This window comes from Rousettus aegyptiacus, unplaced genomic scaffold (assembly GCF_014176215.1).
Source record: "Rousettus aegyptiacus isolate mRouAeg1 unplaced genomic scaffold, mRouAeg1.p scaffold_m13_p_7, whole genome shotgun sequence".
NCBI lineage: Eukaryota > Metazoa > Chordata > Mammalia > Chiroptera > Pteropodidae > Rousettus > Rousettus aegyptiacus.
Genome location: NW_023416310.1, coordinates 99,029,347 through 99,044,025, shown reverse-complemented (window position 1 = coordinate 99,044,025; position 14,679 = coordinate 99,029,347). Strand labels below are relative to the sequence as shown.

Genomic DNA, 14,679 nt, shown 5'->3' with positions numbered 1-14,679 from the left:
CTGCCTCTGGATTTCTATACAAGGGGCACCTCTCCTCGGGCTGTGTGCGTGCACACGTATGTCTTTCTCAGTATGGTTCTGTCTGCCTCTGTTTCTGTGTCTCACCCTCTTTCTCAGTCTCCGTCTCTTTTCCTTTGTGTGAATCTCACACCTTTTTCCCTAGGTTTCTGCGAGTTCGTCCCTCTCTCTCTGGGTGTATGTGTTCCCCTTTCCTCCCGCACCCTAGCCCCATTATACTATACCTGCTGTTTACCAACTGAGTCCCTTACTAATCTCTAACCTCCATGTCCACAGGAACCATCTGCTTTGTGGCAGCTCAAGTAGCTAGCACGACGTACAGCATAGATGCTGAATGTATTCGTGTTGAATGATTAAGTGTTTGTCAAACATATTGTGAGGGAAAATTGAAAGCTCTCCAACACTGGGGAAGATGGTGGGGTCTTTCTTAGAGGCAGCTGGGAACTGGGAATGGAAAGGGAAGGAAAGAGATCCAAAGCTGACTTTTCCATTCCTCATTGAGCTTACAATTAGAGGATTCATCAAATTATCTATATCATGTGTGTGTAGTGGCAGGGCCCAGTGGCCTAAGAGCATAAAAAAATGTGTGGCACAGTTCCACGGAAGATGTGGAACAGCTCTGCCGCATGTACTAAAAAGCCTCTTAGAAACTGCCCATGGACAACAGCCAGCTGCCTTTCCACGGCTCTTGAGCCCGGTCCCCCTATCTGCAAACACAGGAACTGAACTGGGTGATGTCTAAAGTCCAGGGAAGGGGCACCTTGCTTGGGCCCTGACAGGGAGCATTATGGCAAAACGTGCCTGGGCAGAAAAGGATGGCCAGTGGGGAATGCAGACTGCTCAGCGAAAATCACAAGGCAGACAGAAACAAAAGGTTTATTAACACAAACTAGTCAGTCAGGCTCAAAAAAAACCCTATTTCTATATTGTAGAATAATAGGTGGTAGAAAAACTACCAAATATGAATTCACTCCGGAAATTCTGGGTAAAGGGAAACCAGGCCAACAGGGTGAAGGGGAAGGCAAGGCGGATGTGCTTGGACAAGCATCCTTTAGCTCATCAGTCCCTCCCCAAGACCCCCTCAGAGGGGTGGTAAGGCCCAGAGTGGTTGGGCCCACAGCAGGTTGGTGGCAAAGCCTGTCTGCACCCTGGCTCTGGGCTCTGCCTTTACTGCCTGCCCTTGAGGCCCAGACACTGACAACCTCCTCACTCTAGGATGCACGCTCAAAGATACAGCCTTCGGAGATGTGAGGATGATACAACTCAGCAGCCATCCTTAGTAGGAGGATGGGGTCTACATCTCTTCTCGAAGTTCTGTGTGACCTTGGACCAACTAATTAACCCATGTAATCCTGTGGACTGGGCATCATCTGCTTCAATGAGGTGTTGCAGGGATTAACTAGACTTAAAGTTCTCAGTGCAGGGCCTGGCACATAGTAAATGCACAATAAATGCCATTATGATCATCAAAGCAATTGCAGTCTGAGCCCTCTTCTCAGGTTAATTCTCAAACTCAATGTGAGTCAGAGGAGCTAGTAATTTTCTTCTGGGTCTGCTCCACAACTCACTAATGACATATCCTCAGATAAACGGATTCACTACTCTGGGCCTCCTCCGTCCCTGGGGGACATGAATTCCTACCTGCCTGCCCGCCTGCTGCCCACAGGACTGCTGTGGGACTCAAAGAGGCCTGTCTTCCTCACTCTGAAAATGCTAAGTGTTCTGCCGGTATAAAGGACAAGCGGTACCAGGCCTCCCACTCTCCAATCACAGTGTGGGGCAAAAGACCAGAGGGTACAGCTGGAGTCAGCCCAGAGGAGCGGGGGAGGTGAAGGCACCACACCTGAGCCCTTCTTGCATGTTTTCCTGCCCTCTCCCATAGATAGTGCCCGAGTGCCCAATAAGTGCTAGACCCTGAGGATGCGAATTCCAGCAGGCCATGCCTTCCTAGAACTCAAAATTTACTTTTCCAAGTGCGGAAAGGGATCTGGGCCAAGAGGCTCCTCTCATCTCTTGGGTCTCTCCAGCTGGAATTGAGCCTAACCCCTCTGTGCTGTCCATCTGTCACCTGGAACAGGGAAAAGCCACTGACATCCTGAAGGGGCCTGGAACTGCCCAGTCTGTTAACCAGAATGGGAGCCCAGGACACTGAGCAGGTAGATCTGAGATGTCACCGCTGAGCCAAGCTTCCAGGCCCACTTCATAAGAGGCTCACCCCCCACCTGGACAGGCCCTGCTGAGTGACCTTACTCCCCAGACCTGACTCCCCGTGACCACAGGTATTCGAGAAAAAGAGTCTAGAAAGGGGTGAGGCAGGGCAGCCAATAAGAAACTCCAGCCTCCAAAGGGGCAGTGCCACCTCCCTCAGAGGTTCTGGGTTAAAGGCAGAGTTATAAAGCATTTAGCATGGTGTCTAGCAAAAAGGAGGTATGCAACAAATAGTGGCTGCTGTCACTATCATCACAGTAACGAACACAATTATTTACCATCCGTAAAAGACGGGGACATTATTAGTCCGCAACTTGGGACTTCAGTTTTTCTCGAGCCATGTTTGCACTTCCCAGGGGCCCTCTGTGCCTTCCTCTTTTTGGTGCTTCTCAGCACGCCCTTCTGCCCTCATCTCCTCCTCAGGCTGAAGTGACGGAAGATTAAGGACACAGATTCTGGAGTGGCTCCATCCTTTTTCATCCATTGCTACCTTAGGCAAGTTGTTAAACCTCTTGACATTTATCTTCATCTGTAAAATGAAGATAATAATAGTAACTCAGAAGACTGTGATGAGGATTAAATGCATTGATAATAAGTAAAGCACTTAAAAAAGTCCCTGGCACATAGTAAGTACTCAATAAATGTCAGCTGTTATTATTTCATCTATGTTGAAACCTTATAAAACAAAACAGTTAATAGCTGTACATACTTAATATTTTAACAAACAAAACAAAATGCCTATAAAATCTGTCTTTTAACAAACTTGTCAAAATCAATGTCTATTTACAGTTAAATCTCTCCACCTCCCCGAGCCTAAAACCAGCATGCCCACCTCACAATGATCAACAGGCAGCTGCCCACACCACCGAACACCGAGTGGAGGGGCCAGACTCTCTTGGCCTCACTGAAGAATGTTTCTGTGAGTCCAGCTATGTGCTGGAGCCAGAGAACAAAGACCAAAGGAACTCAGATCCTGTCCGGAAGATCTTAAAGAGAAAAAAATTTTTTTTAATCTGAAGACACACAGGGATAGTCTGTCCTTTTCATGTGTGAGACACAGTGGAGAGACTGGACTCTGGAAATGAAATACTGAGAGCGGTTCTCACAGTTTAGCTTTTATTAAACTTAAGGTAACAAAGTATGGGAAACTAGAACACAATTCCTATTAAAATAATACATTTGAGGAAATGTTTCTTCAGCTAGCACTGTAACTGATTGAGATGTGACAAGGGTTCTTTTACAAGATATACAGTCCCTAATGTCCAGGCAGAAAACATGAGATCAAAGACCTTACCTACACAATGTGCTGTACAGGTGTCTGTGATCCAGTCTACCTGCCTATGGACAACCACACAGAGCACCCACACAGACATACACATTCGGTTTCTTGAGTCTTCTTTCAAAGGATTTTATACATCATATACAAACTGAACAAGGAAGCCCAATAACAGTCCTTTATTGCCACTGAAAAGGGGGGAAAATAATTTGAAATATCATAACCAAAGGCATGAATGTAGCATTAGAACAAGCTGTTTCTCCAAATGCCACGGTCCCACGCATTTTTGCTGATTATTCCACGAGTCACTGAGCTCTGACAGAGGCCACACAGGGGCAACAAGGTTGTGCTTATCCACCACGGAAGAAACCCTTTCCAATCCCAAGTGTCAGAAGTGCTGTTGGCTCTCTTGCTTGGTCAGTAGAAATACAGCACAGCTGAATGTGAGGGGCTTAGGACTCCAAATAGTGCAAACTCTTTAAAAAAAAATGAAATACATTCCAACCTCCTTGCTTCTCCAGGAAGGCTCCAAACAGAGCCTTAAAAACTTTAGCTAGCTGGAACATTAGTTTGCTCAGCCTCCCAATTTGATCCAACTAGATGCAAATGGGGAGCATGGAGGCAATTCAAATGGCACCTGTCCCAATAATAATAAAAGTTAGGTTTTTTTTTTTTTAATGAGGCTAATGGCAAATAAATACACAAAATAGAGCCTGAAGTGTAGACAGAGCTCAAAAACCAAGTAATTTTATAAGCGTAGTGTGAGCATCGGTGAAGCACATGCTTGACACATTCTTAAGGGGAATCATGAAGTAATGCCTCTTTTAAAGTTCACAGACGGGATGCTTCCAAAAGGGACATCACCCAGCAGCAAAGGTCTTAAGCTGTTGGAAGCCTCAGAAGAATAAAGAGACGGGAGAATAAGGACTGGTCTGCTGGACCTAAGGACATTCTTGGGAGCATTCGCTGGAGGGCAGGCCTTTTTCTGGAGCTTCTCCACGCCATAGCAGGCCAGGCTCAGTGCCAGGCAGGGAGAGCAACCAGGAGATGGGCCAAGCAGCCTCACCCCTGCAGACAGCAGACTCTAAAAAATAGCAGACATTCAATATAGATAGGCAAGTGCTCAATCCAGCTTAACATTAGCCCCTAAGTGATCAAGAAACACCAGTGATTGTGTTTTCCAGACATTTCTGCCTGGAGCTACTAAAAAAATCAGTTTTGAAGGGTGAGAAACAAAGGGAAGATAGCTATAGGCAGGAACTATGTTTGAGAGTGAATGACATACAGAACATAACACTTCATTATCATGAACAATAAAAAGCAACTCAAATATCTTGAAAAATTATCTTATAAAAATATCTACATTAAAATTTTAGCCTGACAGCTATAAGCTTCAATTTTATAAAAAGGCAATCTTTGAAAGGATCTGGCTCAGGAATATACAAACATTACACAACAGATATCAAAGTAAGACAGCTCAAAAAGCATCTTAGGGGATGTTGTAACGGGTTTGTCATGAAATAGAATTAAGTATTCTTATTGCATAGCAAAAAATGAGGTCACTTTAATTTGCATAATACTGCAACTTTTTAGATGGAGAAATGCCATTGGGTATTTATGAGAAACCACTTTGGAATTCAGAGTCTGACTTCTATGTTGTTCAAATCAGTATCCAAGTGGCGTCTAGGCTGCTTCTAACCTTGGGCTGCAATTCCATTTCACCACTGTGATCAGACTTCAGATACACCACTGGCAAAGCTGCACTCAAGTAAGTAGCTGTGGCCACCTGAATAGAGGACGGGGGTGGGGGTAAGGGTTGGGGGTGGTTTATCTACTATGTGACAAGCATAGACTTGAAAATAAGTCTTGTGTCCACTGTGGGGAGAGAATAGTACCTGACGATAAAGAGACATCAGGTTTTGGATGGCGTCTGTGGGCAGCCAGAGCAGTTTGGCTTTTTGGTGATGACACACCAGTGTCCTGGTCCCTATGAGAAAGGACACGCGAGGGTGAAATGAACATGGCCTCAGCAGCACTTCCAGCAGGAGCAGTGCTTCATGGGAAGGGAGATGCGAGGCGGAACCAATAGTGAACATCCACAAGCAGAAAACATGGTGGCTAGCTTTCAGGGAAAGGATCCTTCTGGAAAGATGACACACAAACAACAGCCTCCCCCACGTAAGTGTGGAAGTCCAGCTCCTACATGTTAGGGGAGGGGATGGGGAATTCACTTTTCATCTGAAATCAGGAGCAGTGTGAATAGCACATGAGACTCCAACCTCATTCCCAACACACCACACACCACACACTTACACACTCACGCACGCACACATACACACACACATGCACGCATGCACGCACAACAAAGTCTCAAACCTTTATCAGAGGGGGAAGAAGAAACATTTTTAACTAAAAGCTCATTCCATCAGCTTCCAGGCAGAGCTCTGAAACCAGTCATTTCCAGCGCTGGGTGAGAGCAGAGCTCCCAACTTAAAGCACACCTTGGTTCCTCTGGAGACATTTCTTCCGGGTCCACAAAAGCTGGATATTTTAGCCTTTTCCCAAGACTTCTGAAAATTCTGGGTGCTTTGGTTCTCTCCAAATGGCTCACTGAAATAACATCTGCTCAACATCAGAAGAGTTTACTCTTCAAGAGAGTGTAGTGTTCAGTGCACAATAAATATACAGTAAATACAAAAAGTGGCCAACTAGCTGGGGAGGGTCCTGGGTTTCTAACTGTGGGGTGAGGAGGGGAGAATGCCAGTCTCCTGCAGTATGTGCTTGGGAGGAGACCACATGTATCACAAGTCTAATATCAGGGTTCATAGAGCACTCTGGCTCCCTATAGGTGGACCTTGACATCATGGAGGGTTAAACCCCAGCCCCAAAGGTATACGACTGTTCTCCAGGCACAAGACACCCTCCTCCTCATACCTGAAATCCCAACAAAAGCAACTTACTAGTTTAGGAAACAGCACATCTTTAAGGTTCTTTTTTTAATGCAAATGACTCTGTGGGCCCTGAAATACCCACCTCCCTAAAGATGCTTGAAGTTCTGTCATTAATGATTTTTACCTGTGAATTAGCAAAGTTCTCATTACCCCCACTCTTAAAATGTAAGCACCCCTGAGAGAGATCATGCATCCAGGGCCTACCATCACCTCCTCCCCACAGGAGGAGGGAGGTATTCCGAGGGTTGGAGAGAGGGTACAGGCCCTAGAATAAGGGGAGGACACAAGGAGAGGAAGACAAGGGTATCAGACAGACTTGACTGTCATCACAAATGCTGAGGGCCAGCCCCAGCCAGTACACTCTTTTGAACGCTTCCATGTCCATCTGAATTACACAAGACCCCACACAACGCAGGGACAAAACTATCTTTGGAATTGGAGATACAGTGGCCTTTTGGTTATTCTCCAAATCAGAACACTTCTAAGGGTAACAAGATGTACATAATTAAGCCTTGATAATAAGTATAATGGGGACTTTCATATCCTGGAAAATTACAGAAGTAGGATCCTCTCCGAGACCATTATGAGCAGGGGCTGAAGTCTTTCTACTTTGGTTTTTGTTTTTGTTTTCCATGTATATTTTTTCCCAGTATGTTACTCGAGGCTGCTCTGAAGATCTAGTTTTCTCAGCCGAAGAGACACAAAATCTCCCAAACCTAGAATCCATGACATCAAAGACTGGGCCGTTCCACCTGCTTCCCGGAGGAGAGCTCAAAGAGCACCGAGCTAAGGGGCTGGGGACCCATTTGTTCCTAGTTCTGGCACACGGAGGACGAAGTGCAGCTTCAAGAATGCCCAGCTCTTCTGCAGACAGTGCCTATAGTCGAGGCCTGTAGTGGGCGTGGTCAGAGCACTGTCCCTCTCGCTGGGCATTTCTGGACATCCCTGTCCACCTGGACCTCCAAAAGACAGCAGCTTTAGTAGTCTCAGGGTGCCCGTGGGGCAAATCCAGAAGAGAGGCTTCTGTGATTTGATTTTTAGCATAGCAGAAGGATCAGTAGTACAGAAATCCAGTAGACTGTCACAGCCCACCCAACTTAAAGAGACACCATGTTTTACACGCGCTCATGCACACACACACACACACACACACACACACACACACACACACACACACTGTCCCTGTAGAAACACAGAAAAAGCTCAAAGGTGCCACCTGAAGCTATCAGGAACCCAATGCTCAGGGTAGAAGACAAAACCCCTCAGGGGAAAGGGAGGTGGGTCCCCAGTGTTAACTCCAGACACTACTCTGCCAAGTTGGAGGAGGGCTGGTCTCGATCCTCTGCAGACTCTCCCAGTGCGTGGGGTCCGGCCATCACGGTCCTGCTGTTCTTAGCCCCAGGCAGCACCCCTACTTTCCCCCACCTCCTGGCAGTGGGAGTTGGGGTCACAAGGGCTTGTGAATCACAGCAACACCTAAGATGAAAGAGAGAGAAAGTTATCATCTTAGTCTCTCCAAAGTTATTCGGAGTCCCAAAGACTCCACGAATCTAAGACATCCTAAGCCACAGCCAAAAAAAAGGGGCACAATTTTTATCCAAATGCTGAAGGGCTTGTAGGCTCAGGCTATCAGCAGCTGGCTGTTGCTCACTCTAACAGCCAAGTCCCTACAAGACATTTGAGCACATGTGCACAGTCTCAACCCCACAAGGTGGTGGTCTCACCCCGTATCATCACAGGGACTCATTTCCTAATGTTGTGACACCCCCCCCCAACCCCAGCACTCAGCTTAAGTACATTCAATATTTGAGATTCAGCACCCTCACTGGGAACCCAGCGGGGGCTCCACAACTCTTGAGTTTATCACTTTAAGAGAAGTGATGAGTGTGTCATGTCTACTTTTAGAAGACACTGGAATGAACTGGAAAAAAACAGCAGACTGACTTTATGGAAGTAAGAAAAACTGAATTCCAATCCTACCTCTGTCACCAGTCAAGGGGCATTGTGGCTTCTTTACCTTTTTAGGCTCAGTTCCCATATTATTCAATGTCACCTAACTATAGAATGCCAGTGCTAAGTTCTATACTTGGACAAACACTCCAGACATGTCTGTATGTGTTAGGGCTTTAGCCGAGTTGAACTATTCTCAACAGCAAACTATATAAATCCATGCGCGACCCTGAAATCCTGCTGAAATGGACTGAGGCTAGGTGGCAAATGCTGTGGGTTGATTCAGCTACGAGCTCAGCTTCTCAGACTACCTTGCCACTGGAAGTGCCATGTGACCCAGTCTTGGCCAACACAATTGTAAATGCAAGTCTGCCAGTGTGACAACTTTAGCTTTGTCTCTTGTCCTGTGCGGAGTGTTCATGCAAGGCCCAAGAGGCAGAAGAAGCTACTGATAAAGTTGGCAGAACAGAAAAGAGAGGAAAAGCCTGTTTCTTCAATGACAGTCTGAGCCACTGGGCCAGCCCTTAACTTCTTTCTGCCTAAGACAAATATAGTCCTTTCACATTTAAACAAGTACCTGTGAGTTTTTCTGGTACCTGCAGCTGAACAAAATCCTAACTTACAGGTAGGGTCTACAGGTAAGGTGGTAACTAGACTCTTATTTTAATATACTCCCCCAACTATAAAATTTTCTGGTTGAAGAAAAAATTAAGAGATGATTGCTAAAAGAAATCCCAGGATACCCCAATGGTGAGATTCTGCTACGGAACCCCTTTCATGTTAATTCCTTGATAAAGGTACAGACCTACAAGCTTAGAAGGAACAGAACCGGAGTCCTCGGGCCCAGATGCGCTGCCTTGCTGGCACCACAGGCTTCCCTTTCACAAGGTAGCCTTTTTTTTTTTTTAAGTAGGCTCCTGTATTGTTTTTTAATATAAACTTTTTTTCATTATAGAAGTAAAATATTCTTGTTATGTAAATTTTGGGAAATGCAAGAAAACACAAAGTAAAAAACCTTTAGTACGTTCATACAAAGAGAATGACCATTATCTCTTTGGAATATTTCCTAGCTTCTAATAATAATCACAACGATTTTCTGAGTGGTTTCTATGAGCCAGGCAGGCGTTGTGCTAAGTACTTCCCAACTATAATCGCATTTTGTCCTCACAGGAGCCTTAAGAGGCTTGGTATAATTTTATTCTCATTTTACAAATGAGGAAACAAAAAGGTTCAGTCAGACTGATAATCTTGCCCAGAGTTCCAGGGCTAGTGGCAGAGCTAGGATTCAAATTCGGATCTGACTCTAACACCTACTTCTTAAACAGCAGCTATTCAACCCCCATGATCCAGGACCACATACTGAGCTCACATGGCGCATACAGTTTGCACCATCCTTTTTGAAACCACAGACATTTTCTTATGATACTGAAGACACTTTTCTATATAAATATTCACAGTTATTTAACTGTTTCCTTCATGTCAGACTGTAAGTAGTTCTCATATTTTTGCTATAGTGCTCCAATAAATAACTTTGTCCATAAATCTTTGTCTTGGGCCATTTCCTTAGACTCTAAGAAAACAGATTCACTGGGCCAATGGATTTGAACATAAATTGCTTGCCTCCTCCCCACCTACTTCCAGAATAGGCAGACAATAAAGAAATGGACATGAGATGTTCAGCACACATACGAAATTCTAACCACTCACGCCTAAGCCTTCACTCCCACCCAGTAAGGCGTGCGTGGTGCCAAGAGGGCTCCTTCACTGCCTCGCTGCTTCCCACTAGAAAATGCCCTGCTCTCCCCACAACTTCAAAAAGAAAATATGTGTTGGTTTTAATAATTAACCACGAGAGCAGAATCATTCTAGGGCCAAAATGCCTCTAAAATCTTATATATTCGGTCGAGAAAAATCCTAAACGAAGGAATAAAAGTGAAGTACATTCAGTGTAACTGAAGCCTTGTGTTGACAGACTGTGGAAGGTGATATCAATCCCTTTGAGTCTTCAAGGCATAATCTTCCTTTGTACTGAAATCCAAGGAATGACTGACCTTCCTAACACAAAATGGGAATAAGAATACCATCAGAGTCCTCGTTGTGCAGAATTAAATGAGATAATGGTCATAAAATATGCAGGATTATGCCTGGCACATTATAGGTGCTCAATAAATAAATGTTAGCTCGAATTATCCTAGTTTCTAGAAAACTAGATACAAGGAGCTGGCCTGTGTGATAGATACATGTTTGCTTGCTCCCTACAGACCCTGAGCTCAGCAGCGAACTCTGATCCTGCCCCTCACACTTCACCACATGTAACACACTCCCCAGGAATGAGCCTGTACACCGGCCTCACGCTTCACTCCTTCCTCCAGCCTCCTACCTGGAGTGCTCATTGCTCCAACCCTGAGCTGGGGCAGTACGAACAGCATGAGCTTAGGAGTCAGACCTGGGTTTGAATTCTGACTTTGCCATTTTTTTAGCTAGGTGGCTCTGGGAAGGTTACTTAAACCCTCAGTTTCTTTATCTGTAACACGCAAGGATACAGACCCATTCAACCAAAGGTTTGATGAAAAGGTGAGAACAAATACCTACACTGTACCTGACATACTGCCTATGGCACAGGGAGGAGGCACCAGCAAAGGGCAGTGTCCTGTGTGATTGTGACCTACCCTCAACGTTTAATCAAGCCCTACCTCCTCCAGAAAGTGTCTTCTGACTCTGCCAGTTCTCATTTGTCATATCTTAAAGCTTATATAGTACATTCCATTTAGAACTTATATGTACATCATCCTTTATTTCCTGTTTTGTGTAGGCAGGTCTTATCTTTTCAATTTAATTTCTGGAAATTAAAGAAATGTATCTTATTCTACCTAGAAGCCCGGCACAAAACAAACCAAGAAAGGCAGTGAAATTCTAAAGCCTCTTATGACAACTTAAATAAAGTGGAAGTGGCTGCCTAAAACACTGTGTTAAGAAGAATCTGAGGCTACATTCAGGTTCACTGGGGAATCAAGTGCTAATTATGGGTATCTGTCCTGGGCACAGAACGAAGGAGTGGTGACATGTAACAATTATCTGCCCTCCCTCGAGGAGGCACTCAGTCCCAAGTTAAGCAAGCTTACCCCCACCCCACCCCACCCAGCACCCCCAGTGTGAGGTGAGGGTGGAGCACACCGACCTGCGTAGCTCCGCCCTGTGCTCATGTTGGTTGGTAGCAGCGTCCACTTGTCAGTGACAGGATTGTAGTACTCGACTGAAGCCAGGTTGCAAGATCCATCATCCCCTCCAACCACATACAGGAGCCCGTTCACTGCACAGACTCCTGGGAAGCAAACAAAAGCCATAGGAGACATTACAGCAGGAGTACCAAGAATCAGAATGGACAAAGACAAATCTGTACTGCTCTGGAGCTCTTTTCCTCCCCTTCATGGTAGCACAAAAGAGAACTGGCTCCACAGGTCTGGGTTTGCTCAGCGGAAGTACATATTGACAACAGCCATTGGGCTCTGAGGAGCCCCCTTTCTAACAGGGTCACTTCTCTGACCAAGGGGCTTTCACTACTGTACGGTCCTACGAATGCGTTATGGGTATGGGCCCCTCTCCACTGTGGCGCTGCCCACCAGTGTAAGCAGACCTGCCATGTCCATCCTGAGCTACGGAATTCGTGCATGCTACTACCACTCTGCTTCTAAGTTTTTCCTTGATAAACCCTGTTATATCCATACCGTGTAGTGTTCATGGTTGTGTCTATGATCCCGTTACACAACTGGGATCTAAATCCACACACAATTCCTAAGGAGGAGGCATCTGCCCACCCTGATCTCAGAGTGAGCTGGTTTGGAGGCAAGGTCTCATCAGCAGGACTCAAGGAGAAGAATACATAATTATTGCTTATCAAGATTTTAAAAGACCACAGTCCAACACATGTGTGTATTTTTTTCGAAATCAGATTAAGGGATTGATATTGCTCAAAAAAGGAGTGATTATCAGTGTTGGTAAAGATACTCTCAAATATTGGCGAAAGTATAAAATGTACCACCTTCCTAGATGATGTTGAAAGCACGTGCTCCCTCTGACTCAAAAATTCTACTTCTGGCCTTGTATTCTAAAAAAATAATTTTTGATGTATGCATCAATTAACTATAAGGATCATTTATAATAACCAAAGCATTATTCATAGAAATCATGGAAATAATCTAAACTGTCCAACAGTAGATTATTTAAATTATGATGGAGGCATAATTTAACATATGATAAACAATAAAATATCACATAAATATATTTAGTGACATAATAAGATATTCATGAAAGATTATAGATTTGAAAAGCAGGTTATATTACAGCATTACAGAGTGAGTCCATTTTGTTATTGAAAAAAAAAAAACCAGAAAAATCTACATGTGAATGTGTGTACCTAAACACATCTACATCTAAACTTAATTCTCAGACTCCAGACTGACTAGCTATATTGAGGGTTCTGTAATTCCTCACTCATGTGGCTTAAGGCCAAATGATAAGTTATATCACGGCAGGCTCGAATAATGAGCAAATTAATAAACTCCTCTGTTTACAGTTTCAACAAGTCAGATACAAGTGTATTTAGCAAACAGGTAATTTGAGCATAAAGGATATAAATCAGCCCGAAAGTCACCTGTTTGTCTTTCTAGCCTGAGAGTAGGAGTAAGCCAACACTTTCATATGGAGGCGTAAAGCAAGATATACCAACATAGGACCTGACCCATAGGGCAAAGTTCTAAAATAACATAGCTTAATAGGGTATCAGCCTCCAGGAATAAAAGCCTAAATATTCTAAGGTAAATCATCCCTACAGGAAGGGGGAGGGAAAGGAAGACAGGAAATACAAAGAAGGGAAGGGAATAAGGGAAGTGATCCTATTTGAGAATGAATCAGGGAGAATGACTCAGGAGAATGAATCATAAATCCTTTCATGGGTCCCCGTGAAAGGAAGGAGACTGGTTTCACATAGGAAGTGAGAGGTTCTCATAGCCAGGAACTGACAAAGATAGAACCAAATGTCGTTCTGTGGCCAGATCCACATATTCCTGTCTCCAACAAAGCCACTGGGCAGGGACACTGACAGCCAGAGGGCTTTTCTGGGTCTGTGCCCATCTCTGTGCGGTGAAAGTCATCATCCTTCATTGGGAGAGAAGGAACCCTCACCGTCTAAATGGCAGACCCTGCAGCTAGCTTTGAGGGTCCCAAGCTCTCCGCCCCCCCAGCCCAGAGCCTACCCAGTGAGCCTACCCTGTTCAAAGTACAAACTCAGCCCCACGCCCTGGGAGTCTCTTCCCTCTGTTTCTCTTTTAGAACTAGTGTTTGTAGAGAGCAAAGACCCACGACTCCTCCCTCCCGCCCACCGAGGGGTGACAGAGAGAGTTGTCATATCACCTGCATTGCGCCGGCACATGTTCATGTCTGCCACCTGCTTCCAGGTGTTTGTTCCAGGATCATAAACCTCAACGCTCTTCCTCACCAAGGGCCCATCGTGCCCTCCTGTGGCGTACAGCTGTCCGCTGAGGACTCCAACCCCTGAAAGGCAGAGCACAGTGTCCCAGCCTGAGGCTGGCTACAGTGACCAGAAACCAGAAGGCCTGGCATCCAGTCCTGGACAGACATCACCAATCAGCAAGGCGACATGAGGAGTACTGTTTTGTTCCCCTGGACCTCAGTGTTCTCATCTGTAAAACAAATACGATGACACTCTGCCAACTCATAAGATTGTCAACTTAAAAACCTCAAAATAAAAAACAAATATGACCCCATTTCTGTCTAAAGAAACATCAAAATTATATGTGTATATACATTATATATGTGTATATGTATATATATATGTACACATACACACACAAACGGGAAGGTCATATACAAAGAAAAGAAAGATCAAAAGAACACCACCACAACATTAAAAGTAGTTTCTGAGTGGCAAAATTACACTCTTCTCCTTTTCGCCTATCTATATTGTCTAGTTCTCCTTCACTGTTCACCGTTGTATTACTTTTATTACTCAGCTTTATATCAGTTGAGTAGTTCAGATGGAAACTAGCCACACAGCAGGTGTACTGAGATCATTACCGCCTTGCAGCAGAATCTGTTCTTTCCACCCACGTGTTCTTCTAGATGGTTAAAGGGCATTAAATCACTCACAGTGTTGATCGGCCTCAGCTGAGTGACAAATTGGCATCATTTACAAGTTTTAGCATAACCTTTAAAAAATCTTTTAATACAAGTCAAGGAAATAAAAACCAGACAGAATGA

At 44.7% G+C, this 14,679-nt stretch overlaps 1 protein-coding gene across 23 annotated transcripts in view; it reads right to left on the bottom strand.

Moving 5' to 3' along the window:
• Positions 1–3,325: 3,325 nt before the first annotated feature.
• Positions 3,326–14,679, bottom strand: part of KLHL3 (kelch like family member 3) — a 228,709-nt gene continuing 217,355 nt past the window's right edge. For 19 of the 23 annotated variants that reach the window (XM_016160619.2, XM_016160628.2, XM_016160617.2 and 16 more), the window contains 3 exons: positions 13,813–13,953; positions 11,582–11,725; positions 3,326–7,929 (listed from right to left, as the gene is read on the bottom strand). In XM_016160619.2, the coding sequence (XP_016016105.1) occupies positions 7,901–7,929; positions 11,582–11,725; positions 13,813–13,953 (314 nt within the window). In that variant the 3' untranslated portion in view covers positions 3,326–7,900. The remainder of the gene's footprint in view (positions 7,930–11,581; positions 11,726–13,812; positions 13,954–14,679) is intronic. The other 4 variants (XM_016160622.2, XM_016160625.2, XM_016160623.2 and 1 more) reach the window with 2 other exon arrangements.